Source organism: Loxodonta africana, chromosome 20 (assembly GCF_030014295.1).
Source record: "Loxodonta africana isolate mLoxAfr1 chromosome 20, mLoxAfr1.hap2, whole genome shotgun sequence".
NCBI classification, from domain to species: domain Eukaryota; kingdom Metazoa; phylum Chordata; class Mammalia; order Proboscidea; family Elephantidae; genus Loxodonta; species Loxodonta africana.
This window is the reverse complement of record NC_087361.1, coordinates 51,916,925-51,938,953: the sequence shown is the minus strand read 5'-3', so window position 1 is coordinate 51,938,953 and position 22,029 is coordinate 51,916,925. Positions and strand designations below refer to the sequence as shown.

General features: G+C 42.4%; 1 protein-coding gene across 13 annotated transcripts in view; it reads right to left on the bottom strand.

Moving 5' to 3' along the window:
• BACH1 (BTB domain and CNC homolog 1) overlaps window positions 1-22,029 on the bottom strand; it is a 108,948-nt gene that overhangs the window by 33,083 nt on the left and 53,836 nt on the right. The window contains exon 5 of one of the 13 annotated variants that reach the window (XM_064273153.1): window positions 11,051-12,648. The exons of 11 other annotated variants lie outside the window; for them this stretch is intronic. In XM_064273153.1, coding sequence (XP_064129223.1) covers window positions 12,643-12,648 — 6 coding nt within the window. In that variant the 3' untranslated portion in view covers window positions 11,051-12,642. One more of the 13 variants, XM_064273146.1, reaches the window with a different exon arrangement.

Below are 22,029 nucleotides of genomic sequence, written 5' to 3'. Positions count from 1 at the left end.
ATGAATACACCAGCACAGGGCCTTTGGCTTTCAAAGTTCTTGTACCAAGACCCACAGTAAAAAATACACTATATGTCATGACCCCATGCACATGTACATGCATAACTGATCACAGTTTCATAAAACTGTATGTACTCACTATGTGCAATACAGGAGCCCTGGTGGCTCAGTGGTTAAGTGCACAGCTGCTAACCGAAAGGTCAGGGGTTCGAACCCACCAGCTGCTCTGAGAAAGGAAGATGTGGCAGTCTGCTTCTGTAAGGATTACAGCCTTGGAAACCCCATGGGGCAGTTCTACTCTGTCCTGCAGGGGACGCTATGAGTTGGGATCAACTCAACGGCAACAGGGATGTGCAGTACACTCTGATATTTTGTATCCTGTTTTTTTTTTTTTTTAATGCTGGTCAAAACTCATATAAATTGATTTCTGGACCCTGTCAGTCTATGAGCTCTCATTAGAGGGAGATGGCCGTTAAGAGGGAGGGAAGGTTTGGGTTGCACAAGCACAGACAACATTATTTCCTCTCTCTGACATACGTCTCCCCTGCCCCTCTTATTCCTGATAAACTACTTTCCAGATGAGCTATCTCCTCTGAAGTTCATATCTCCCTGCTGGTTCTCTTGTCTAACCACCCTCAGTGCCTCACCAGCTCGACCCATTGAACATGGGTTGGACACCGTTGCCACTAACTCCATTAATTACTTCCGAAACCCCTCTATACCCAAAAAACCAGTTACCATCAAGCCGACGCCAACTCACGGAGACCTCATGTGTGCCAGAGGAGAACTATAGGTTCCACAGAGTTTTCAATGGCTGATTTTCAGAAGTAGATCTCTAGATCTTTCTTCTGAGGTGCCTCTAGGTAGACTCAAACCACCAATCTTTCAATGAGCAGCCAAGTGCATTACTTGTTTATACACCTAGGGACTCTTTCGATACCCAGCATGTACCCAACTTGTCCCCAGGAGCTTCTAACAGGTACGTCCGAATAATGATATAACAGGTAAAACTCTTCACCATAGAGTCAATTCCAACTCATAGCGACCCTATAGGACAGAGTAGAACTGCCCCATAGGGTTTCCAAGGAGTAGCTGACGGATTTGAACTGGCGATGTTTTGTTAGCAGCCATAGCTCTTAACCACTGCACCACCAGGGATCCACAGCATTTATACAATGCAAGGATGTGTCAGTCACTGCTCTCAGCCCTATTATATCTCTATATCTGCAGTCCTTATAAGAGCCCTGTAAGGTAGGTATCATCCTCAACACTCCCTCGTAAAATAAGGAGACTGAGAAAGGTTAAGTAAGAGCAAGTAGGTGTTAAGTGATGGCCTGTGCTTTGAATACAGGTGTTCCTGGAGAACTTACAGGCCAGAGAGAAGCATGGACATACTGGGTAAGTGTGACCGTCCAATGGGAGGGGGGCAATTTATAAGACACAGAGCATTGGTGGGTCCTATGCAGAGCCTCTACAGGGCTTTATGCTCCTAAAAGAGTAACTACTCTTGTAGACGAAGGCATTCAAGCTAAAGGACATCTTGCTCTCTCACAAAGACATACATCTGTTTATTGAGGCTTCCCCGTTGACCACTGGGCATCCCGTGGACCCAGATGAAACAGACACCTTCCAGAGGCTCTTGTTTCTAGATATGAGAACAAGGGGAGTCTGGAGAGCATCAGGCATTGCTGCCTGTTGCATTGTCTAGACAAGAGAGAACGCTAATAAATGCTAAATACCTGTTCATACTTTGTCAGCTAAATCTTGAAATAATTTTATCCCCAGAAGACTAAGAAGGAAGATGTACATTGTGATAGCATATGGATTTGCCAACAAGCTTCTTCCATCATTTCACTCGTTTCAAGAGGTGAAGGTCTTGGATCAGCCGTGGTATTGCTCAAGAAAACTTTCTCAAGGGCGGACCTCCCAAAGACTGTGTTCTCATGGGTCCCGGGGACTGGTCCTCATTTTTTCTAGTGTCATGAGAGCGGAGTCACCTCTCAGGCATACAAATCATGTACAAATAGCATTTATAACAGATGATATTCTTTTCCACTCAGGGCCGCCAGGGGGCACCATTCACACAAAGTTCAATATGAATGGCAGCCACGAGGATCACAAAGAGGGATGGTGTTGAAAAAGTCATGCTTGAGACCATCCTTCAGCTATCAGACACATGCGAACCTGATAAATCAAATTAAATTAATCCAAATAATGTTCAAACAATTGCTTGGTGTCCAGGGAATCAGGAGGAAATGTAGAAACTGATCCTCACTTCTCCCCCCCGGATGGAGAGCGTTGGATTCGTTTTCTGCCCCATTTTTGAACAGTTCTATTCTGACCATCCGCCTGGGATAAACACATCCTCTTTATATGTGCTAGTTTTATCATTAGTCAGGACTTAGTCTCAACTACTCTACTTAAGGTGACTGTGCAGATATCTGACCTCAGTCCGGTTACGCTGATTTTCACATCAAACTCAACTCTCTAAGTTCCCCTGAATGCAGTGATTTTCAAATTATGCTCTCTGAACCAGCAGCCTCAGCAACACCTGGGAAATGCAAATTCATGGGACTTCGTAACCCAGACCCACTGAATCAAAATCTAGGCATCAAACGCACTCTCTGAATTCGTTTGAAGACAGCGCTCACTAGACAGCCATCACCCAGTCTCTGACGGGAAAAAATTAGAGGCAAAAGTTGCTACTGGGGCCAGTGAAACAGTTAACAAATACATCGTTTACATGGAGGAAAAGACATTTCAGCGGAGTATAAATACACTTCTTGGCCTCAACATGAAAGTCCAAGTCAAAGTGTAACCCAAGAAGGGCTTGTAGGTCTTCAGTCTGCAAAACCAAAACCAAACCAGTTGCCATTGAGTTGATTTCAATTCATGGTAACTCCCTGTGTTACCGGGTAGAACTGTCTCCACAGGGTTTTCAAGGCTGTGATCTTTCAGAAGTAGGCCACCAGGACCTTCTTCCAAGGCGCCTCTGGGTGGGTTCAAACCACCAGCCCTTTGGTTAGTAGCCCAGCGCTTAACGGTTTGTGCTATCCAGAGACCCCTTTCAGTCTACAAAAACCAAAAAAACAAACCCGTTGCTGTCGAGTCGATGCTGACTCATACCAACCCTGTAGGACAGAGTTGAACTGCCCCATAGGGTTTCCAAGGAGCAGCTAGTATATTCGAACTGCCGCCATTTTGGTTAGCAGGCAAGCTGTCTACCAAACTAAAAAAAAAACCAAACCCATTGCCGTCAAGTCGATACCAACTCACAGCAACCCTACAGGACAGAGTAGAACTGCGCCATAGGGTTTCCAAGGAGCACCTAGTGGATTCGAACTGCTGGCCTTTTCGTTAGCAGCTGTAGCACTTAACCCCTACACCACCAGGGTTTCCGAGCTGTTTACCCAAAAACAAACCAAACCCACTGCCGTCAAGTCGATTCCGATTCATACATAGCGACCCCATAATACCGATCAACTCCCCCTACTGGAGGAGGTTCTTGCTTCCGTAGTCTACTTCCTTTGTGTTTGTGAGGAAACCCTGGTGGTGCAGGGGTTAAGAGCTACAGCTGCTAATCAAAAGGTTGGCAGTTTGAATCCACCAGGCACTCCTTGGAAATTATATGGGGCAGTTCTACTCTGTCCTATAGGGTTGCTATGAGTTATAATCGACTTGATGGCAATGGTTTGTGTTTGTAAAAAATCCTGTTGTGTAAATCAGGGTAGGCCAGGTTAGGCTGCAGTGCCAAATCCCCAAAGCCTGAGTGGCTTACAACCACAAAGGTTTACTTCTTGCTCACATGACAAATCAAATGAAAGTCAGCTGTGGCTGCGCAGACCCCCTCCCCTCCCCCCACCTTCACTCCAGGACCCAGGGCGGTGGCGAAGCTGACAGGACCCGGCCCAGGGAGTGGGGAAGGGAGACTAGAGAGCTACACACTGGGTGTTAATGTCTCTGCCCAGAAATGCCACATGCCATTTCTCCTGCTCATACTTCACTAGTCACAGCAAGTCAAGTGGCCTCTCCTGAGCCCAGCAGGGCAGGAATGCCAACTCCTTCCAGAGCAAAAAGCAGAGGAAAGAGAAAATATCTAGCAAATAAATACAATTCACCATAATAATGGAATTCCTGGGTGGTCCACAAATTACCCCTCCCTTTGGACGCTGCACAGGGACTTCCCCTCTGATCACCACTTCTTATCACTTCTCATGCAGGCCAGGCTCTTGCTCTATCCAAGAAGAGTTATAGGCCCCTCCCTTAACAACCAAAACCAAAAAAAAAAAAAAAGCAAACCCATTGTCGTTGAGCTGATCCCGACTCATTGTGACCCTACAGGACAGAGCAGAACTGTCCCATAGGGTTTTCAAGGAGTGGCTGGTGGATTTGAATTGCCAACCTTTTGGTTAGCAGCCCAGTTCTTAACCACTGTACCACCAGGAGTACAGTAAATACCTGCACAAGCCTTTAAGCCAATTTACTGAAACTTCGAGAATAACAAGGAGAATTACAATGGGGAAAAAATACATATATAGCCCTGGATATGAAATATCACTGCTCCTGAAGTCCATCAGTCATATCCCTCCACTGGTCTTCTCTCTCCACAGCCTTCCCCAGCCCACCCATCACCATGAACAGAATTGCCCTTTACTGTGTTCTCAGTCTCCAGAGTAAATGTCCCAAGCGCTCCTTTCCCTCACTGAAACAAGGATATCGCCATTCTTACCCACTGACAACAACATCATAATCCCCCAGAGATGCAGTTCCACCCACAATGGATTCAACCTTTGATAATTTATTCACGCATTTAATGTGTGTGGTTCAAGAGTCTTCATTCCAGAACCGAATTTGTGCTTTGCGTAACCAAAAGGCTCGCTGAAGAGTAATGTTACCCAAAGATGATGAGCGCCTCCTATTTAACCAAGAGAAAATTACAGGTAAATTAAAAATATGATTTGTTTCCACTGAACACAAAAAGAATATGTTTGCATGTATACGTTGTGATTATTTGTATGTATAAGTGAGTATGTGAGGAGAGTGGGCACATATATGTAGTTTGGATATTCATTTAAACACTATTTTGTATTCTGCTTTTGCACTTATTATATCACAAATATGTTTCAATGTTTTATATAATTGTCTTAATTAGTATAGCTGTTGTTGTTAGCTGCCATTGAGTTGGCCTCTGACTCATGGTGACCCCATGTATTACAGGGAGGGTAGGACAGCTCCATTGGGTCTTCTTGGCTGTAATCTTTATGGAAGCAGATGGCCAGGCCTTTCTTCCACAGAGCTGCTGAGTGTGTTCGAACTGCCAACCTTTAGGTTAGCAGCCGATTGCAAACCACTTTTGCCACCCAGGCTCCTCACTAGCATACTTAAAGACTACCTAATATTCTATCCTGTTGAATTGGTGTAATTTGTGAAAGCATTTTCTTGATTTAGATGTTTCCATTTATATAGTATTACAAATTAGGTTATCATAAACTGCTTCGTGCATATGTATCTTTGCTTCTCTTAGATTTTTTTATTGAGGTAAATTCCTAGGAATAAAGTCCCTGCATTAAAGGTATGAATACTCTTACCTTGCACTGTTTTTATGTGTCTTTTCCCAATTTATAATGTATTATAAGTATTACTGCAATGATAGGAAACATTTTCATTTGAAACTAGTGTCACCCAACCTGTAAGTCTAATTTGATAAACTAATAAAAAAAATAATTTTTTTAAGCTCCTGTAAAATACAGGTAGTTATGTTTTCTTCTAATATGAAAATATCTTATTGCTTAAAAAATAAACCAAAAAGTCTTTGCATTGGGATGGGGAAAAGCTTCTTTTTATATAAAGGACTTCTGATCTAGAGGAAAATGGTGTATGTGGGTCATAACCCTTTGGATGCAAGTAACAAATGCCATTAAGTCAATTCCAACTCATGGCAACCCCATGTGTGTCACAGTAGAACTGTGCTCCATAAGGTTTTCAGTGGCTGTGCTCTTCCTGAAGTAGATGACCAGGTCTTTCTTCCAAGGTGCCTCCGGGTGGATTCAAACCACCAACCTTTCAGTTAGCAGATGAGCACTTAACCGTTTGCACCACCCAAGAGCTGTAACAAAAGACCATCTCATACTAATTTTTGCAAGAACGGGGATTTTTATTTATTTTTTAGTTTTCCATACAAAAATTTATACACACATTGCTACGTAACCCTAGCTGCTCTCCCTATAAAGTGACAGCGCACTCCTTCTTGTCTATTCAACCAGCTCCTGTCCCTTTCTGTCCTCTCATTTCACCTACAGATAGGAGCTGCCCATTTAGTCTCATGTTTATCTACTTGAACTAAGAAGCACACTCTTCAAGAGCATCATTTTAACTCTTACAGTCCAGTCTAATCTTTGTCTGAAGAGCTGCCTTCGGGAACGGTTTCAGATCTGGGCTAACAGAAAATCTGGGGGCCATGTCTTCTGGGGTCCCTCTAGTCTCAGTCAGAAAATTAAGTCTGGTCTTTTTACTAGAATTTGAGTTCTGCACCCCACTTTTCTCCAGCTCCGTCAGGAGCTCTCTGTTGTGTTCCCTGTCAGGGCAGTCATTGGTGGTAGCTGGGCACCATCTAATTCTTCTGGTCTCAGGCTGATGGAGTCTCTGGTTTATGTGTCCCTTTCTGTCTCCTGGGCTACTGTTTTCCTTGTGTCTTTGGTGTTCTTCATTCTCCTTTGCTCCAGGTGGGTTGGGACCAATTGATGCATCTTAGATGGCCACTCACTAGCTTTAAAGACTCCAGATGCCACTCACCAAAATGGGATGCAGAACATTTTCTTAATAAACTTTGTTATGCCAATTGATCTGGATGTCCCCTGAAACCATGGTCCCCAGACCCCTGCCTGTGCTACTCTGTCCCTCCAAGTGTTTGGTTGTGTTCTGGAAACTTCTTAACTTTTGGTTTAGTCCAGTTGTGCTGACTTCCCCTGTATTGTGTGTTGTCCTTCCCTTCACCTAAAATATTCTTGTCTACTATCTAATTAGTGAATACCCCCCTCCCTCCCTCCCTGCCCTCGTAACCATCAAAGAATGTTTCATTTGTGTTTAAACCTTTTCTTGAGTTCTTATAATAGTGGTGTCATACAATATTTGTCCTTTTGTGACTGACTAATTTCACTCAGCATAATGCCTTCCAGATTCATCCATGTTATGAGATGTTTCGCAGATTCATCATTGGTCTTAATCATTTTGTAGTATTCCATTGTGTGAATATACCATAATTTGTTTATCCATTCATCTGTTGATGGGCACATTGGTTGTTACTATCATTTTGATTTTGCGAACAGTGCTGCAACGAACATGGATGTGCATACATCTATTTGTGTGATGGCTCTTCTTTCTCTAGGATATGTTCCAAAGAGCAGGATTGCTGGATCATATGGCAGTTCTGTTTCTAGCTTTTTAAGGAAGTGCCAAATTGATTTCCGAAGTGGTTGTACCATTTTACATTCCCACCAGCAGTGTATAAGTGTTCCAGTCTCTCCACAACTTCTCCAGCATTTATTATTTTGTGATTTTTGGTTAATGCTAGCCTCGTTGGGGTGAGATGGTATCTCACTGTTTTAATTTGCATTTCTGTAATGGCTAATGATCATGAGCATTTCCTCATGTATCTGGTATCCGCCTGAATGTCTGCTTTGGTGAAGTGCCTATTCATATCCTTTGCCCATTTTTTAATTGGGTTATTTGTCTTTTTGGAAACCCTGGTGGTGTAGTAGTTAAGTGCTACAGCTGCTAACCAAAGGGTCAGCAGTTCGAATCTGCCAGGCGCTCCTTGGAATCTCTATGGGGCAGTTCTACTCTGTCCTATAGGGTCGCTATGAGTCAGAATCCACTCGACGGCACTGGATTCGGTTTTGGTTTGGTTATTTGTCTTTTTGTTGCTGAGGTTTTGCAGTAGCTTGTAGACTTTAGAGACCAGACACTGATTGGATTTGTCATAGCTAAAAATTTTTTCCCAGTCTGTAGGTAATCTTTTTACTCTTTTGGTGAAGTCTTTCAATGAGCCTAGGTATTTGATTTTTAGGAGCTCCCAGTTATCTAGTTTCTCTTCTGGTGTTCGTGCATGGTTAGTAATGTTTTGTATTCTGTTTATGCCATGTATTAGGGCTCCTAGCATCGTCCCTATTTTTTCTCCCACAATCTTTATCATTTTAGATTTTATATTTAGGAATTTTATACATTTTGAGTTCGTTTTTATGCATGGTGTGAGGTATGGGTCTTGTTTCATTTTTTTGCAGATGGATATCCAGTTATGCCGGCACCATTTGTTATAAAGAGACTGTCTTTTCCCCAATTAACAGGCGTTGGACCTTTGGCAAATAGCAGCTGTTTATGGGTCAATGAATTTACATCTGGATTCTCAATTCTGTTCCATTGGTTTATGTATCTGTTGTTGTACCAGTACCAGGCTGTTTTAACTACTGTGGTGGTAAAATAGTTTCTAAAATCAGGTAGTGTGAGACCTCCCACTTTGTTCTTCTTCTTCACTAATGCTTTACTTATCTGGGGCCTCTTCCTTTCCATATGAAGTTGATGATTTGTTTCTCTATCTCATTAAAAAATGCCATTGGAATTTGGATTGGGGTTGCATTGTATCTGTAGATCACTTTGGGTAGAATAGACATTTTCACAATGTTGAGTCTTCCTATCCATGGGCAAGGTATGTTTTTCCACTTACGCAGGTCCCTTTTGGTTTCTTGCAGTAGTATCTTGTAGTTTTCTTTGTATAAGTCTTTTATGTCTGTGGTTAGATTTATTCTGAAGTATTTTATCTTTTTGGGGGCTACTGTAAATGGTACTGATTTGGTGATTTCCTCTTTGAAGTTCTCTTTGTGGTGTAGAGGAATCCAACTGATTTTTGTATGTTTATCTTGTATCCTGATACTTTCCTGAAATCTTCTATTAGTTCCAGTAGCTTTCCTGTGGATTCTTTGGAGTTTCCTGTGTATAAGATCATATCATCTGCAAATAGAGATACTTTTACTTCTTCCTTACCAATTTGGATTCCCTTCATTTCTTTTTCTAGCCCAATTGCTCTGGCTAGGACTTCCAGCACAATGTTGAATAAAGTGGTGATAAAGGGCATCCTTGTCTGGTTCCCAGTCTCAAGGGGAATGCTTTCAGGCTCTCTCCATTTAGGATGATGTTAGCTATTGGCTTTGTATAAATGCTCTTTATTATGTTCAAGAATTTCAAGAATGGGGATTTTTAGACTGGTACAGAGTAGTGCACCTCATAGCAAAGAAAGCTGAGCAAACAGACCTCAGTAGTGTAGTAATGAACATAGCAAAGACTTTAATAAGAATTGGAAGATGATCAGGACTCTCTCCCATCCTCTCTCCCTTACTCTACTTCCTTCTACACTTTCGTTTTGTCTTCTCCTACTGTATGCAGATGTCTGCACTTGGAGCTCACTTCTAACAGGTCCACACCCAAAGAGGGAAAGGGCTGTGGTGGATTAGATGGCTGGCTTCGATTCTTCACCTCTCTGTACATCCACACCTTTGCCATGGCCTCCTCATGGGTAGGGTATTTCTGACTTGGCTTTAGCTTATCCACGTGACTTTCACATATAGGCAGAAGTGACAATGTGCCATTACCAAGTCTCGGTCTTAAGATGTCAAGTTGAGGACTAAGGTGCACCTGACCCAAGCCACGGTATTTTCAACTGCGTCACATGCATGAGAAAGCTGAGCAATGAATAAGGAAGACTGAAGAAGAACTGACACCTTTGAATTATGGTGTTGGCAAAGAATATTGAGTACACTATGGACTGCCAGAGGAACAAACAAATGTGTCTTGGAAGAAGTATAGCCAGAATGCTCCTTACAAGTGAGGATGGTATGACTTTGGACATGTTATCAGGAGGGACCAGTTCCAGGAGAAAAACATCATGCTTAGAAAAGCAGAGGGTCAGTGAAAAAGACGAAGACCCTCAACAAGATGGACTGACAGTGGCTGCAACGATGGGCTCAAACTTAGCAACAATTGTGAGGAGGCACAGAACCAGGCAGTGTTTTGTTTTGTTGTACACAGGGCTGCTGTGAGTCAGAACTGACTTGATGGCACCTGACAACAACAACACTATAGGATCTCTATGAGTCAAAACAGACTCGACGGCAATGGTTTTTTGGTTTAACAACAACAACATGGTAGAAATATTGGAGTCATTGGTAGTTCTGCAGTAGAATTTTTGTCTTTAATTGGTTGGATTTCCAACCACTGCACCCCATGCACAGCCATTACCAGTCTGTCCGTGGAGGCTTGTGTGTTGCTATGATGCTGAACAGGTTTCAGAGGCTCTTCCAGGTTAAAATGGACTGGGAAAAGAGGTCTGGTAATCTACTTCTGAAAATCAGTCAACGAAAACCCTGTGGATCACAATGGTCTAAGACCCAGCTGATCATGGGGATGACGCAGGACCAGGCAGCATTTTGTTCAGCTGTGCATGGGCTCGCCATGACTCTACAGTACCTAGCAATGACAACATGGCAGAAACACCTCAGGTTTATAATAACAAAAGTATATATTTTTACCATAGGACAGTTGCAAATGTTCAGTATTTCCATTGCATGTATGGACTAAACAACACTGTTGTAGGTTAACCTAGAAAGCTTGCCATCGTTTGACCTAGTTTTCATTAGAAAATGTGACCTGAACTGCTGCAGAAAGTGAATATGGAGGCTTACAGAAGTTGCTTTTTTTTTTTTTGCATTGTAGCCAAGAGCATGTCTCTATCTCCCCCTTCCTTTACTCTGGAGAGTAAAGCATAACAATGATTGTAAGGATGGCGCAGGACTGCAGCGTTTCATTCTGTTGTGCATAGGATCACTGAGTCGGAACCGACTGGACCGCAGCTAACAACAACCACCACCACCTGTTGTATCATTTAGAATTCTTTACGAAGAAAGGAAGTGTCTTAGTCATCTAGGGCTACTATAACAGAAATACCAAAAGTGGATGGCTTCAACAAAGAGAAATTTATTCTCTCACAGTCTAGTAGGCTAAAAAAAAAAAAAAGAAAGAAAAAGTAGGCTAGACGTCCAAATTCAGGGCATCAGCTCCAGAGGAAGACTTTCTCTCTCTGTCGGCTCTGGAGGAACTTCCTTATTACTAATTTTCCCCAACTGGGAAACTTCTCAGCACAGGGACTCAGGCCCAAAAGGCTCACTAGTCTCTTGGCTCTTGTTTCTTAGAGGTGTGAGGTCCCCATGTCTCTCTGTTCACTTCTCTCTTTAGTACCTCAAAAGAGATTGGCTTAAGATGCAATCTAATCTTGTAGATCAAGTCCTGCCATGGGGGCTGGATGAACCCCTGAAACTACTACCCTGAGATAATCTTAAAACCTTAAACCAAAAATATCTCCTGAAATCTTCTTAAAACCAAACTATAGTTTAGCTTAACTAGTAACAAAGGTCTGCCTTGAGCTTTGTGCTCTTTTAATCTATATGGGATCAAATTGACAACAGAAACTCAATAGATAGGAAACCTAGAGGATAGTGAGTTTTTGTTAATTGGGGAGGAACAAGTCAGGAAAGGAGGGTAAGAATGGTTGCACAGCTCAAAGAATATAATCAGTGTCACAGAATTGTACATGTAGAAATGGTTGAATTACTGTATGTTTTGCTGTGTATAGTCTCAAACACAACAAAAGAAAATTAAAAAAAAATTTTTTTTCAAATTGCATATGTGACTCAAATTTGTGGCCCTCTGGTTGGTGCAAATGATTAACGTGCTCAGCTGATAACTGAAAAGGATGGAAGTTCAAGTCCACCCAGAGGTACCTTGGAAGAAAGACCTGGCAATCTACTTTTGAAAAATCAGCCCCTGAAAACCGTATGGAGAACAGTTCTGCTCTGATTTGGGGTTGACTCAACATCAACTGGTTCTGCATTTTTATATTTTTACTGGCCAGCACTGATGTAGGCCCAGAAATTCACCAGGGCCCTGACACCTGGTTTCCTTGTGCAAAGTGTTTCTGAACTTTCCACATTGTTGCTGACAACAATAGCAAAATACACACATGACTGACCGAAAACGTGGCAGACAGTAGATGGTAAATATAAAACTTTATGCCCATGCAAACTACTCTAAACGTTAAATAAGTTTTGATCTAATTTAAGGAGCAGACAAATTTGATAGATAAGGATAACACTTCTTCATTTTTATTACTAAGGATTAAACTGGAACCTTACTGTCTCATAAGGGTGACTTCTGTTTAAGTAATCACTTTGTCACTTACCTTGTGTGAGAAAAACGAGGCTCCCTAGCAAGGGCGGCTTTTATTAATAATTGCTTCAGAAAGGTACCAGCCCTTAGTAAAGATGGTTCCAAGTGAAATGCAGATGCTTCAAGTAGATAAATCATAGGTTACACAGAGAAGTTATATAAATGTCAATGGATTATGCTTTATTAAAGGCCCTGGGTTATAAATACTCTGACCTTGTTTATAAAAGAAGCTGGTTCGTTCACGTGACGAAGACATTAATTTGCCATCCAGCTTGGACTGATCACTCATTTAGCTTTTCTCTCTCCTGACCAGCAACTCTGACTTGCAAACCCGGCCGGTTTATCAGATAGTACGCAGTGGTGTACTGCCATCTATAGCTGGAAGGCAAAAAAGAAAATCTGCAGCAGGTTCCGACAAAGCCACAACCATAGAAAAGAGTTACAGTGGACAAACAAAGGCAGGGAGGCTAGAATAACATACATTCCATGATATACTACTACGGACCTCTTCCCTGAGTTAAAATCACTGTAAGACCTTGATTAATTGACAAGCAAAATACAGCCTGGCTAAGGCAATCCACATCATATCACAACTTCAAAGCCCTAACCTTGTTATTCTCGGTTGGCAGGTGCAATAGAGTCTCAGATGGTACAAGAGCTACTGTGATCATCTCCCAAGTAAGCCCTTGCTTGCATTTGCCCAGAATCGCCCTCAGGAATGTTTTTCACCATTCAATCCTTTGCTCTGCTCCAGGACAACACCACCAGCAACTTTCAACAGTCAGTTTTTAAGACTCTCCCCTTATAGGTATTGTCCTAGGTATTTAAGGTACAGCATGGATCAAACAAATCCACCCTGGAGATGCTCACCTTCTAGTGAATTGAGACAAATAATGAACACTACCAGTACCCGTACCAGCTGCGGTCAAGTCGATCCTGACTCATAGCAACCCCATGTGTGCCAGAGTAGAACTGTGCTCCAAAGGGTTTTCCGTGACTGGTTTTTGGGAAGCAGAACACCATGTCCTTCTTTTGAGGCGCCTGTGGGTAGACTCAAACCATCGACCTTTCAGTTAGCAGCTGAGTTTGCTAACCATTGGCACCACACAGGAACTCCTAACAAACACTAGGCGAAGTAAGTAAGACAATTCTACAGTATGTCAGAAGGCAACAGGTGTTGTGGAAAGAGAAAACGGGGATCAGGAGACGAGAGACTGGGGCAGAGGAGAGGCAGGATGCAGTCTTCAGCAGAGTGGTCCAGGGAGCCTGATTGAGAGGGTGACATCTGGCCAAACATCACCTTGAAGGGAGCAAGGGGTACCTGCAAGAAGACCCTTTGGGAAGCTGGAACAGCCCATGAAAGGTCCCACGGTGTGACAGTGCCTGGCGTGCTGAGAAAGAAGGGGGCAGTGGAACTGGGGCAGAGAGGAAGGGAGGGCACCCTTCATGAAAGATCCTGCAGCCTACCATTAGGATTTCAACTTTTAGTTCTGTCAAATGTAACTTCTGGCTTTTAGATTTCAGACTCACATATTTCTGAACTTTTTTCTTTCTTTTTAATCATGTTCAATACTCTTTTGGTGGTATTGCAAAAGCTATGTGTCCTCATGAAAGCAATTTTTTCTTTTATTGTGATAAGACATATATAACAAAACATTTGCCATTTCAACCCTTTTTAGTACAATTTAGTGACATTAATTACATTCACTAAAGTATGCAGTAATTACATTCACTAAGTTATGCAGTTGTTCGAATGGAACGGGGATACTGCATGGTTGAAAGTCAGGAAAGGTGTGCATCAGGGTTGTATCCTTTCACCATACTTATTCAATCTGCTTGCTGAGCAAATAATCCAAGAAGCTGGGCTATATGAAGAAGATTGGGGCACCAGGATTACAGGAAGACTCATTAACAACCTGCATTATGCAGATGATACAACTTTGCTTGCTGAAAGTGAGGAAGTCGTCAAGCACTTACTGATGAAGATCAAAGACTCCAGCCTTCAATATGGATTACACCTCAATATAAAGAAAACAAAAATCTTAACAAAAGGACCAATGAGCAACATCATGATAAATGGAGAAAAGGTTGAAGTTGTCAAGGATTTCATTTTACTTGGATCCACAATCAATGCTCATGGAAGCAAAGAAGCAGCAGTTAAAAAATCAAACATGTCGCACTGGACAAATCTGCTACAAAAGTCCTCTGTAAAGTGTTAAAAAGCAAAGATGTCATACTGAGTACTAAGGTGCACCTGACTCAAGCCACGGTGTTTTTAATCACCGCCTATGCACGTGAAAGCTGGACAATGAATAAGGAAGACTGAAGAAGAATTGACACCTTTCAATTACAGTGCTGGCAAAGAATACTGAATATACCCTGGACTGCCAGACAAACAAATCTGTCTTGGAAGAAGGACAGCCAGAATGCTTCTTAGAAACAAGGAAGGCGAGACTTTGTCTCACTTGCTTTGGTGACATGTTACCAGGAGAGACCAGTCCCTGGAGAAGGACCTCATACTTGGTAAGGTAGAGGGTCAGTGAAAAAGAGGAAGATACTCAATGGAATCGATTGGCAATGTGGCTGCAACAATGCGCTCAAAGATAGCAACGATTCTGAGGACGGCGCAGGACCAGGCAGTGTTTCGTTCTATTGTACTTAGGGTTTTTATGAGTCAGAAATGACTCGACAGCACCTAACAACAATAGGTTATACAGTCATCACACCAATATCCTTTTCCAGATTTTTTCATCACCCTTAACAGAAACTCAATGCCCCTTACTCAGTAACTCCCCATTTCTCCCCTCTCCCATCATCCCCTGGAAACCACTAATAAATCTTGGCCTCTATACATTTGCCTAGTCTAGATATTTCATATAAGTGGGACCATACGATATTTGTCCTTTTGTGCCTGGCTTATTTCACTAAGCATTATGTTTTCAAGGTTCATCCATGTCGCAGCACGGATAGAACTTCATATGTCTCTTTACAGCTGAATTGTATGTATATACCGCATTTTTTTATTCATCCATCTGCTGATGGACACTTGGGTTGTTTCCACCATCTGGCAATTGTGGGTAATGTTGCAAAGAATACTGATATGAGTCCCTGCTCAAGAAGTAGAGCAGCTAGGACTGGAATTGCTGGGTCATACAGTAATTCACTGTTTTCCACAGTGGCTAAAACATTTTACAATCCCACCAGCAATGGATGAGGGTTCCAATTGGTTGTTTTCTGTTTTTCTTATAGTAGTCATCTTTAGTCATCCTAAGCAGAGATGAAGTGTTATCGCATTTTGGTTTTGATTTGCATTTCCCTAATGACTAATGATGAGTATCTTTTCCTGTGCTTCTGGGCCATTTGTATACCTCCTTTGGTGAAATATCTATTCAAGTCCTTTGTCCATTTTTTTTTTTTTAATTGGGTTGTCTTTTTGTTGTTGAATTGTAGGCGTTCTTTATGTATTCTGAGTATTAAATCCTTATCAGATCCATGGTTCCCAAATATTTTCTTCCATTCTGTGGATTTACTCTTAACTTTGTTGATACAGTCCTTTGATGCATAAATGTTTTTAATTTGAAGTCCATTTATCTATATGTCTACTGATGATATTGAGCTTTTCTATTGTCTCTTTCCATAGATGTAGTCAATTTGATTCCTGTGTATTCTGTCCAGCGAGGTCCATGTGTGTAGTAGCTGTTTATGTTGGTGAAAAAAGGTATTTGCAATGAAGAAGTCATTGGTCTTGCAAAATTTAATCATGCGATCTCCAGCATCGTTTCTATTACCAAAGCCATATTTTTCAACTACCAGTCCTTCATCTTTGTTTCCAACTTTCACATTGCAATCTCCAGTAATTATCAGTGTGTCCTGATTGCATGTTTGATCAATTTCAAACTGCAGAAGTTAGTAAAAATGTTCAATTTCTTCATCTTTGGCATTTGTGGTTGGTGTGTAAATTTGAATAATGGTCATATTAACTGGTCTTCCTTGTAGATGTATGGATATTATCCTATCACTGTCAGCGCTGTACTTCAGGAAAGCTCTTGAAATGTTCTTTTTGACAATGAATGCAGCACCATTCCTCTTCAAGTTGTGGTTCTGGGCATAGCAGATCATATGATTTTCTGATTCAAAATGACCAGTATCAGTCCACCTCAGTCCACTAATGCCTAGGATAGCGATCTTTATACATTCCACTTCACTTTTGACAATTTCCAATTTTCCTAGATTCACACTTTGTACATTCCAGGTTCCGATTATTAGTGGATGTTTACAGCTGTTTCTTCTCATTTGGAGTCGTGCCACATCAGCAAATGAAGATCCTGAAAGCTTGACTGCATTCACTTCATTAAGATCTGAACAAGGACCGGGGCCAACTTCAGACCATCAATTACTCATATGCAAGTTCAAGTTGAAACTGAAGAAAACTAGAACAAGTCGACAAGAGCCAAAGTATGACCTTGAGTATATCCCACCTGAATTTACAGACCCTATGAAGCACAGATTTGATGTGTTGAACACAAATAACCGAAGACCAGATGAGTTGTGGAATGACATCAAGGACATCACACATGAAGAAAGCAAAAGGTCATTAAAAAGACAAGAAAGCAAGAAAAGACCTAAATGGATGTCAGAAGAGACTCTGAAACTTGCTCTTGAATGTCGAGTAGCTAAAGCAAAAGGAAAAAATGATTAAGTAAAAGAGCTGAACAGAAGGCTTCGAAGGGCAGCTTGAGAAGACAAAGTATTATGATGACATGTGCAAAGACCTGGAGATAGAAAGCCAAAAGGGAAGAACACGCTCAGCATTTCTCAAGCTGAAAGAATTGAAGAAAAAATTCAAGCCTCAAGTTGTAATACTAAAGGATCCTATGGTGAAAATATTATACAACCCAGGAAGCATCAAAAGAAGATGGAAGGAATTCACAGTCATTATACCAAAAAGAATTAGTAAACATTCAACCACTTCAAGAGGGAGCATATGATCAGGAGCTGATGGTACTAAAGGAAGACATCCAAGCTGCACCGAAGGCATTGGCTTAAAACAAGGCTGCGGGAATTGACTGAATACCAAATCAGATGTTTCAACAAACAGATGCAGCACTAGAAGTGCTCACTCATCTATGCCAAGAAATTTAGAAGACAGCTACCTGGCCAACTGACTGGAAGAGATCCATATTTATGCCTATTCCCAAGAAAGGTGATCCGACCAAACACGGAAATTATTGAACAAATATCATTAATATCACATGCAAGGAAAATTTTGCTGAAGATCATTCAAAAACGGCTGCAGCAGTATGTTGACAGGGAACTGCCAGAAATTCAAGCCGGATTTATAAGAGGACGTGGAACCAGGCATATTATTGCTAGTGTCAGATGGATCCTGGCTGAAAGCAGAGAATACCAGAAAGATGTTTACCTGTGTTTTATTGACTATGCAAAGGCATTCGACTGAACTGTTTCCATGTATTCCAAAGAGAAGAATGTGGAGTCCCTGGGGGCAATCCAGGAGCTGGAGGAAAAAGGGAGGGGCAAGTGGGATGATGTGGGCTGAGACACAACAGGAGTTTGGCAGTTTGTCAAAACTCCCCAACAGGAGGGGAAGTGTGGAGACCATAGGGCTATCTGAGAGTGTTTGCTTTGAAGCTGTCTGTATTGCTATGATATAAACACACTATTTTCCAAATTTTCAATGATGTTTACCATAAAAGTCTGGTTTCAGGGGTATATGAATTTTTTTTTATTTTTTGGTGGAGTTAAAAGAAGCGGTGGAATTTATGTCTCTACCAACAAAGTGTAAAACACGATGCGAGTGACAAGTCAGCTGAGATGACCGCAGGTTCTAAGCCAGCCATATCACTAACATTTCACATTCACTCTCCAGAAAACTCCCTCCCTTCTCCCAAAATCAAGGAGAGTGTTCAAGAAATGTAGTGTGTTGAACTGCTGATTTGCATTTTCACAGTGTAAATAGTTTGAGTCAGTCTTACTTTGATCTCAAGGGCCAGGAGATTGGATATAACAGGCCGGCAGATAAGAAAACTAAGTAATTTTCCCATGGCTATTTTTTATACAGTAAGTGGCAAAACCAGGCTTTGAAACTACATCTATCTGAATTCTAGGTCCATGTTCTTTCTATTCGTCCACACAGTCCCTTTACTAAAAGGCCTTGGATCTGGGCCCGCGTCCTTGCCCAAATTTGTGCAATTCCTTTAGTCCTGAAGTGCATACTTTGCAGTGAGCCTATTTTTAGTATATGTGCAGCTGTCTGCTCTCCCAAACCTAGCGAACACAGGCCAGTCTATTAAGGGCTCCTATGTGCCAAATTCTCCTACCCTTACAGAAGTCAGATCTCTCTTAATTTACACGTGCTCCACTTCTCATTCCTATAAGCATCAAACCCCATTCTTAATTCCACAAAGCTCCCCTCCTAGATGCTACTCACTTATCTGGTTAGCCAAGACAGAGCTGCTGGAGCAAACATTGAAACTACTAGGAATGCTGTGGAAGACTTCTTGGCCAATTATATTTTGCAAACCTTCTATAAAAACCAAACCAAACCCATTGCCTTCAAGTTGATTTCGACTCGTAGTGACCCTGTAGGACAGAGTAGAACCGCCCCATAGGATTTCCAAGGCTGTGATCTTTACGGAAGCAGACTGCCACATCTTTCTCCCTCCAGGCAGCTGGTGGGTACCAACCACCGATCTCTTGGTTAGCAGCCAAGCACTAAACCACTGTGCCATATAAACATTCTATAAACCCCTTGCCATTGAGTCGATTCCAATTCAGCAACCCTATACGACAGAGTAGAACTGACCCATAGGGTTTCCAAGGAGCGGCTGGTGGACTCGAACTGCCAACGTTCTGGTTAGTAGCCGAGCTCTTAACCACTGCACCACCAGGGCTAAGATCACTCAAATGTCAGGTGCTGGCCATAGAATTGAGTTCTTCTAAAAATCAGACAAAAAGCTCAGACAAGGCCAACATGGTGTTAAAAAACAAAAAACCGTCTCCAGAGAAATTGCTTTTAAAGGTACCATTAAACAATAGTCCTAGACCTCATATATAAAGCCATCATTTACTATCGTTTAAAACAAAATAAGCAAGACATGTCTTTTTGGCAAAGGAAGAGTCTCTGAGTTTAACCAAACCAAAACCGAAACCAACAGTTGCCATCGAGTGGCGTCCACTCATGCCAGCCTCAGGTGCTTCAGCGTAGAACCACGCTCCACAGCGTTTTCAATGGCTGTGATCTTTTGGAAGTAGATCGCCAGGCCTTTCTTTCAATGCCCCTCTGGATGGTTTTGAACCATCACCCTTTCGGTTGGTAGACAAGCACTTAACCGTTTGTGCCACCTAGGGACTCCTTTGAATTTAACGGCCCAAGGCAAAAGAAAAAAGAAAAAACTAAGTTTCTGAGGTGGACAAAGAGATATAACTTTAGACAGATTATAGTGGATATTTTTGTATTTAATAGTACTCTGGTTATTGTTAGCAAGACTTCCTTGCAAGAGATTAACATCAACTCAGAAATCTGTATATCAAGATGTTATCAAGGATATGATTTAGGTCTAGGCTCCTGAAAGAAGGAAATGAAACATTTAGAAAACAGCTGACTTTCTGGACAGCGACTAAACGTGAACTAAGAAAGGAGGAAGAAAACCATCTACTGAAAGATGACTGTGTAAATGGAAACGCAATGTACTGTGCTCATTTAAAAAATATTTTCCATTTTCCTTTTTCATTTATGCTTCAAGAACAATGCAGGTAACAGAGGCGAGGAAGAGGAAAAAGAAGTATTTGTGGTTAAGTACAAGGTAGACAGATAGCTAGATAGCTGCTGTTGAGTCAGCTCTGACTCATGGTGACTTTATGTACAACAGAATAAAACGTTGCCTGGTCCTGTGCCACCCTCATGACTGCCGGCGTGTTTGAGTCCATCATTGCAGCTATGACCTCTGGGAAGCAGATTGACAGGCCTGTTTTCCGACACACCTCTGGGTAGATTTGAACCACCATCTTTTCAGTTAGTAGCTGAGTGCTTTAATTATTTGTACCACCCTTCTGACTCCCTTCTGGAATCTACTACCTGTGATCCTAAATTCAGTTGACAGGAATAGCTCTACAAAGCCTCACCTTGGTGGCCTTAGAAAATGGGTGCAGTGTGGCAAAAATTAAATCCTGGGGAGCAGGCATGTGAGTGCCCATCCTCTTTAACCCCCAGCAGCACAGCGGCCTTACGAGCAAAGACCTAGAAGCACAAAGACCTCAGCAAGGACAAGCAGCCTCGGGGTGCCACGGCTACAGCTGACAAGAGGCAAAAATAATATCACCAGGAAATAAGAGACTTTAAGGCCTTTTAGGGTTAACTGGGAAAAGGAATGCACACATGCTGCTTTACAACTGTTTTCAAGACAGCTGGATTCCAATGGACTGGTAATGCCCATCAGAGAAGGCAATTGCCACATTAAAACCTCAAAACCCCATTGCTATCGAGTTGATTCCAACTCACAATGACTCCGTAGGACAGAGCAGAACAGCCCCATAGAGTTTCCAAGGAGCTGCTGGTGGATTAGAACTGCTAACCTTTTGGCTGGCAGCCAAGCTCTTAACTGCTTTGCCACCAGGGCCTCAGTGCCACACTGGCTGCCTCAAATTCCACTCAGCATTCAAACCCAAGGAGGGAATGGTGGAGGGTCTAGCCTTAGATCTAGGTAGCTTGTCTATAATTGATTCTGGATTACTTACGTCTGGGTCACCATTGAGTTGCTTTCCATTCACGGAAACCCCACGTGTTATAGAACTGCTTTCCTAGGGTTTTCCTGGCTGTGAACTCTGTGGAAACAGACTACCAAGCCTTTCTTCCACGGCTCTGCTGGGTGGGTTCAAACCGCCAACCTTCAGGTTACTAGTCTAGTGCAAACCGCTTACGTCACCCAGGGGCCTATTTCATTGTTAGAGGCAATCCAAACACGCCCTGTGGCCAGGGCCGAAAACGCCTGTAAGCAGGAATATGGATCCTCACGTTCCCTAGGAGGCCTCGTTCAGTCAGTCCTTGGTGCCAGGAATACATCGCTGGGAGAAAACCCATTGCTGCCGAGTCGATTCCGACTCATAGCGACCCTACAGGACAGAGTAGAACTGCCACATAGAGTTTCCAAGGAGAGCCTGGCAGATACAAACTGCCGACCTCTTGGTTAGCAGCCATAGCACTTAACCACTACAGCACCAGGGTTTCCCATCATTGGGAGAGGAAATGTAAATTAGGGCCTTAGGCAAAGGTGAAGTCTGTCCCCCAGAAATGATCAACACATAGGGCCTTTCTGCAGGTTCTCCCAACTGAGTTTAAGATCACAGTCTGTGAGTTTCACAAAACTGACATCTTGGGGAAGCTGAAACCGAGATTTTTCTGTTCTCAGATGCCACTGAGTTTCTGCTACGGTCTTTGGCAGCACTAGGTTCTGAGTTCAAGGTACGAAATTTTGCCTGGGATAACTGCTTACCTGTTGAAAACCGTTGCCGTCAAGTCGATTTTGACACATAGCGACCCTAGAAGGCAGAGTAGAACTGGCCCATAGGGTTTCCAAGGAGTGGCTTGTGGATTCAAACTGCCGATCTTTTGGTTAACAGCCCAGCTTCTAACCACTGCACCACCAAGGCTCCAGGGATAGCTGCTTAGTGGCTGGGAATTGGCTTGTTTTAACTCTGTGGTTGTTAGTTGCCGTCCACTTGGTTCCGACTCATGGTGACCTT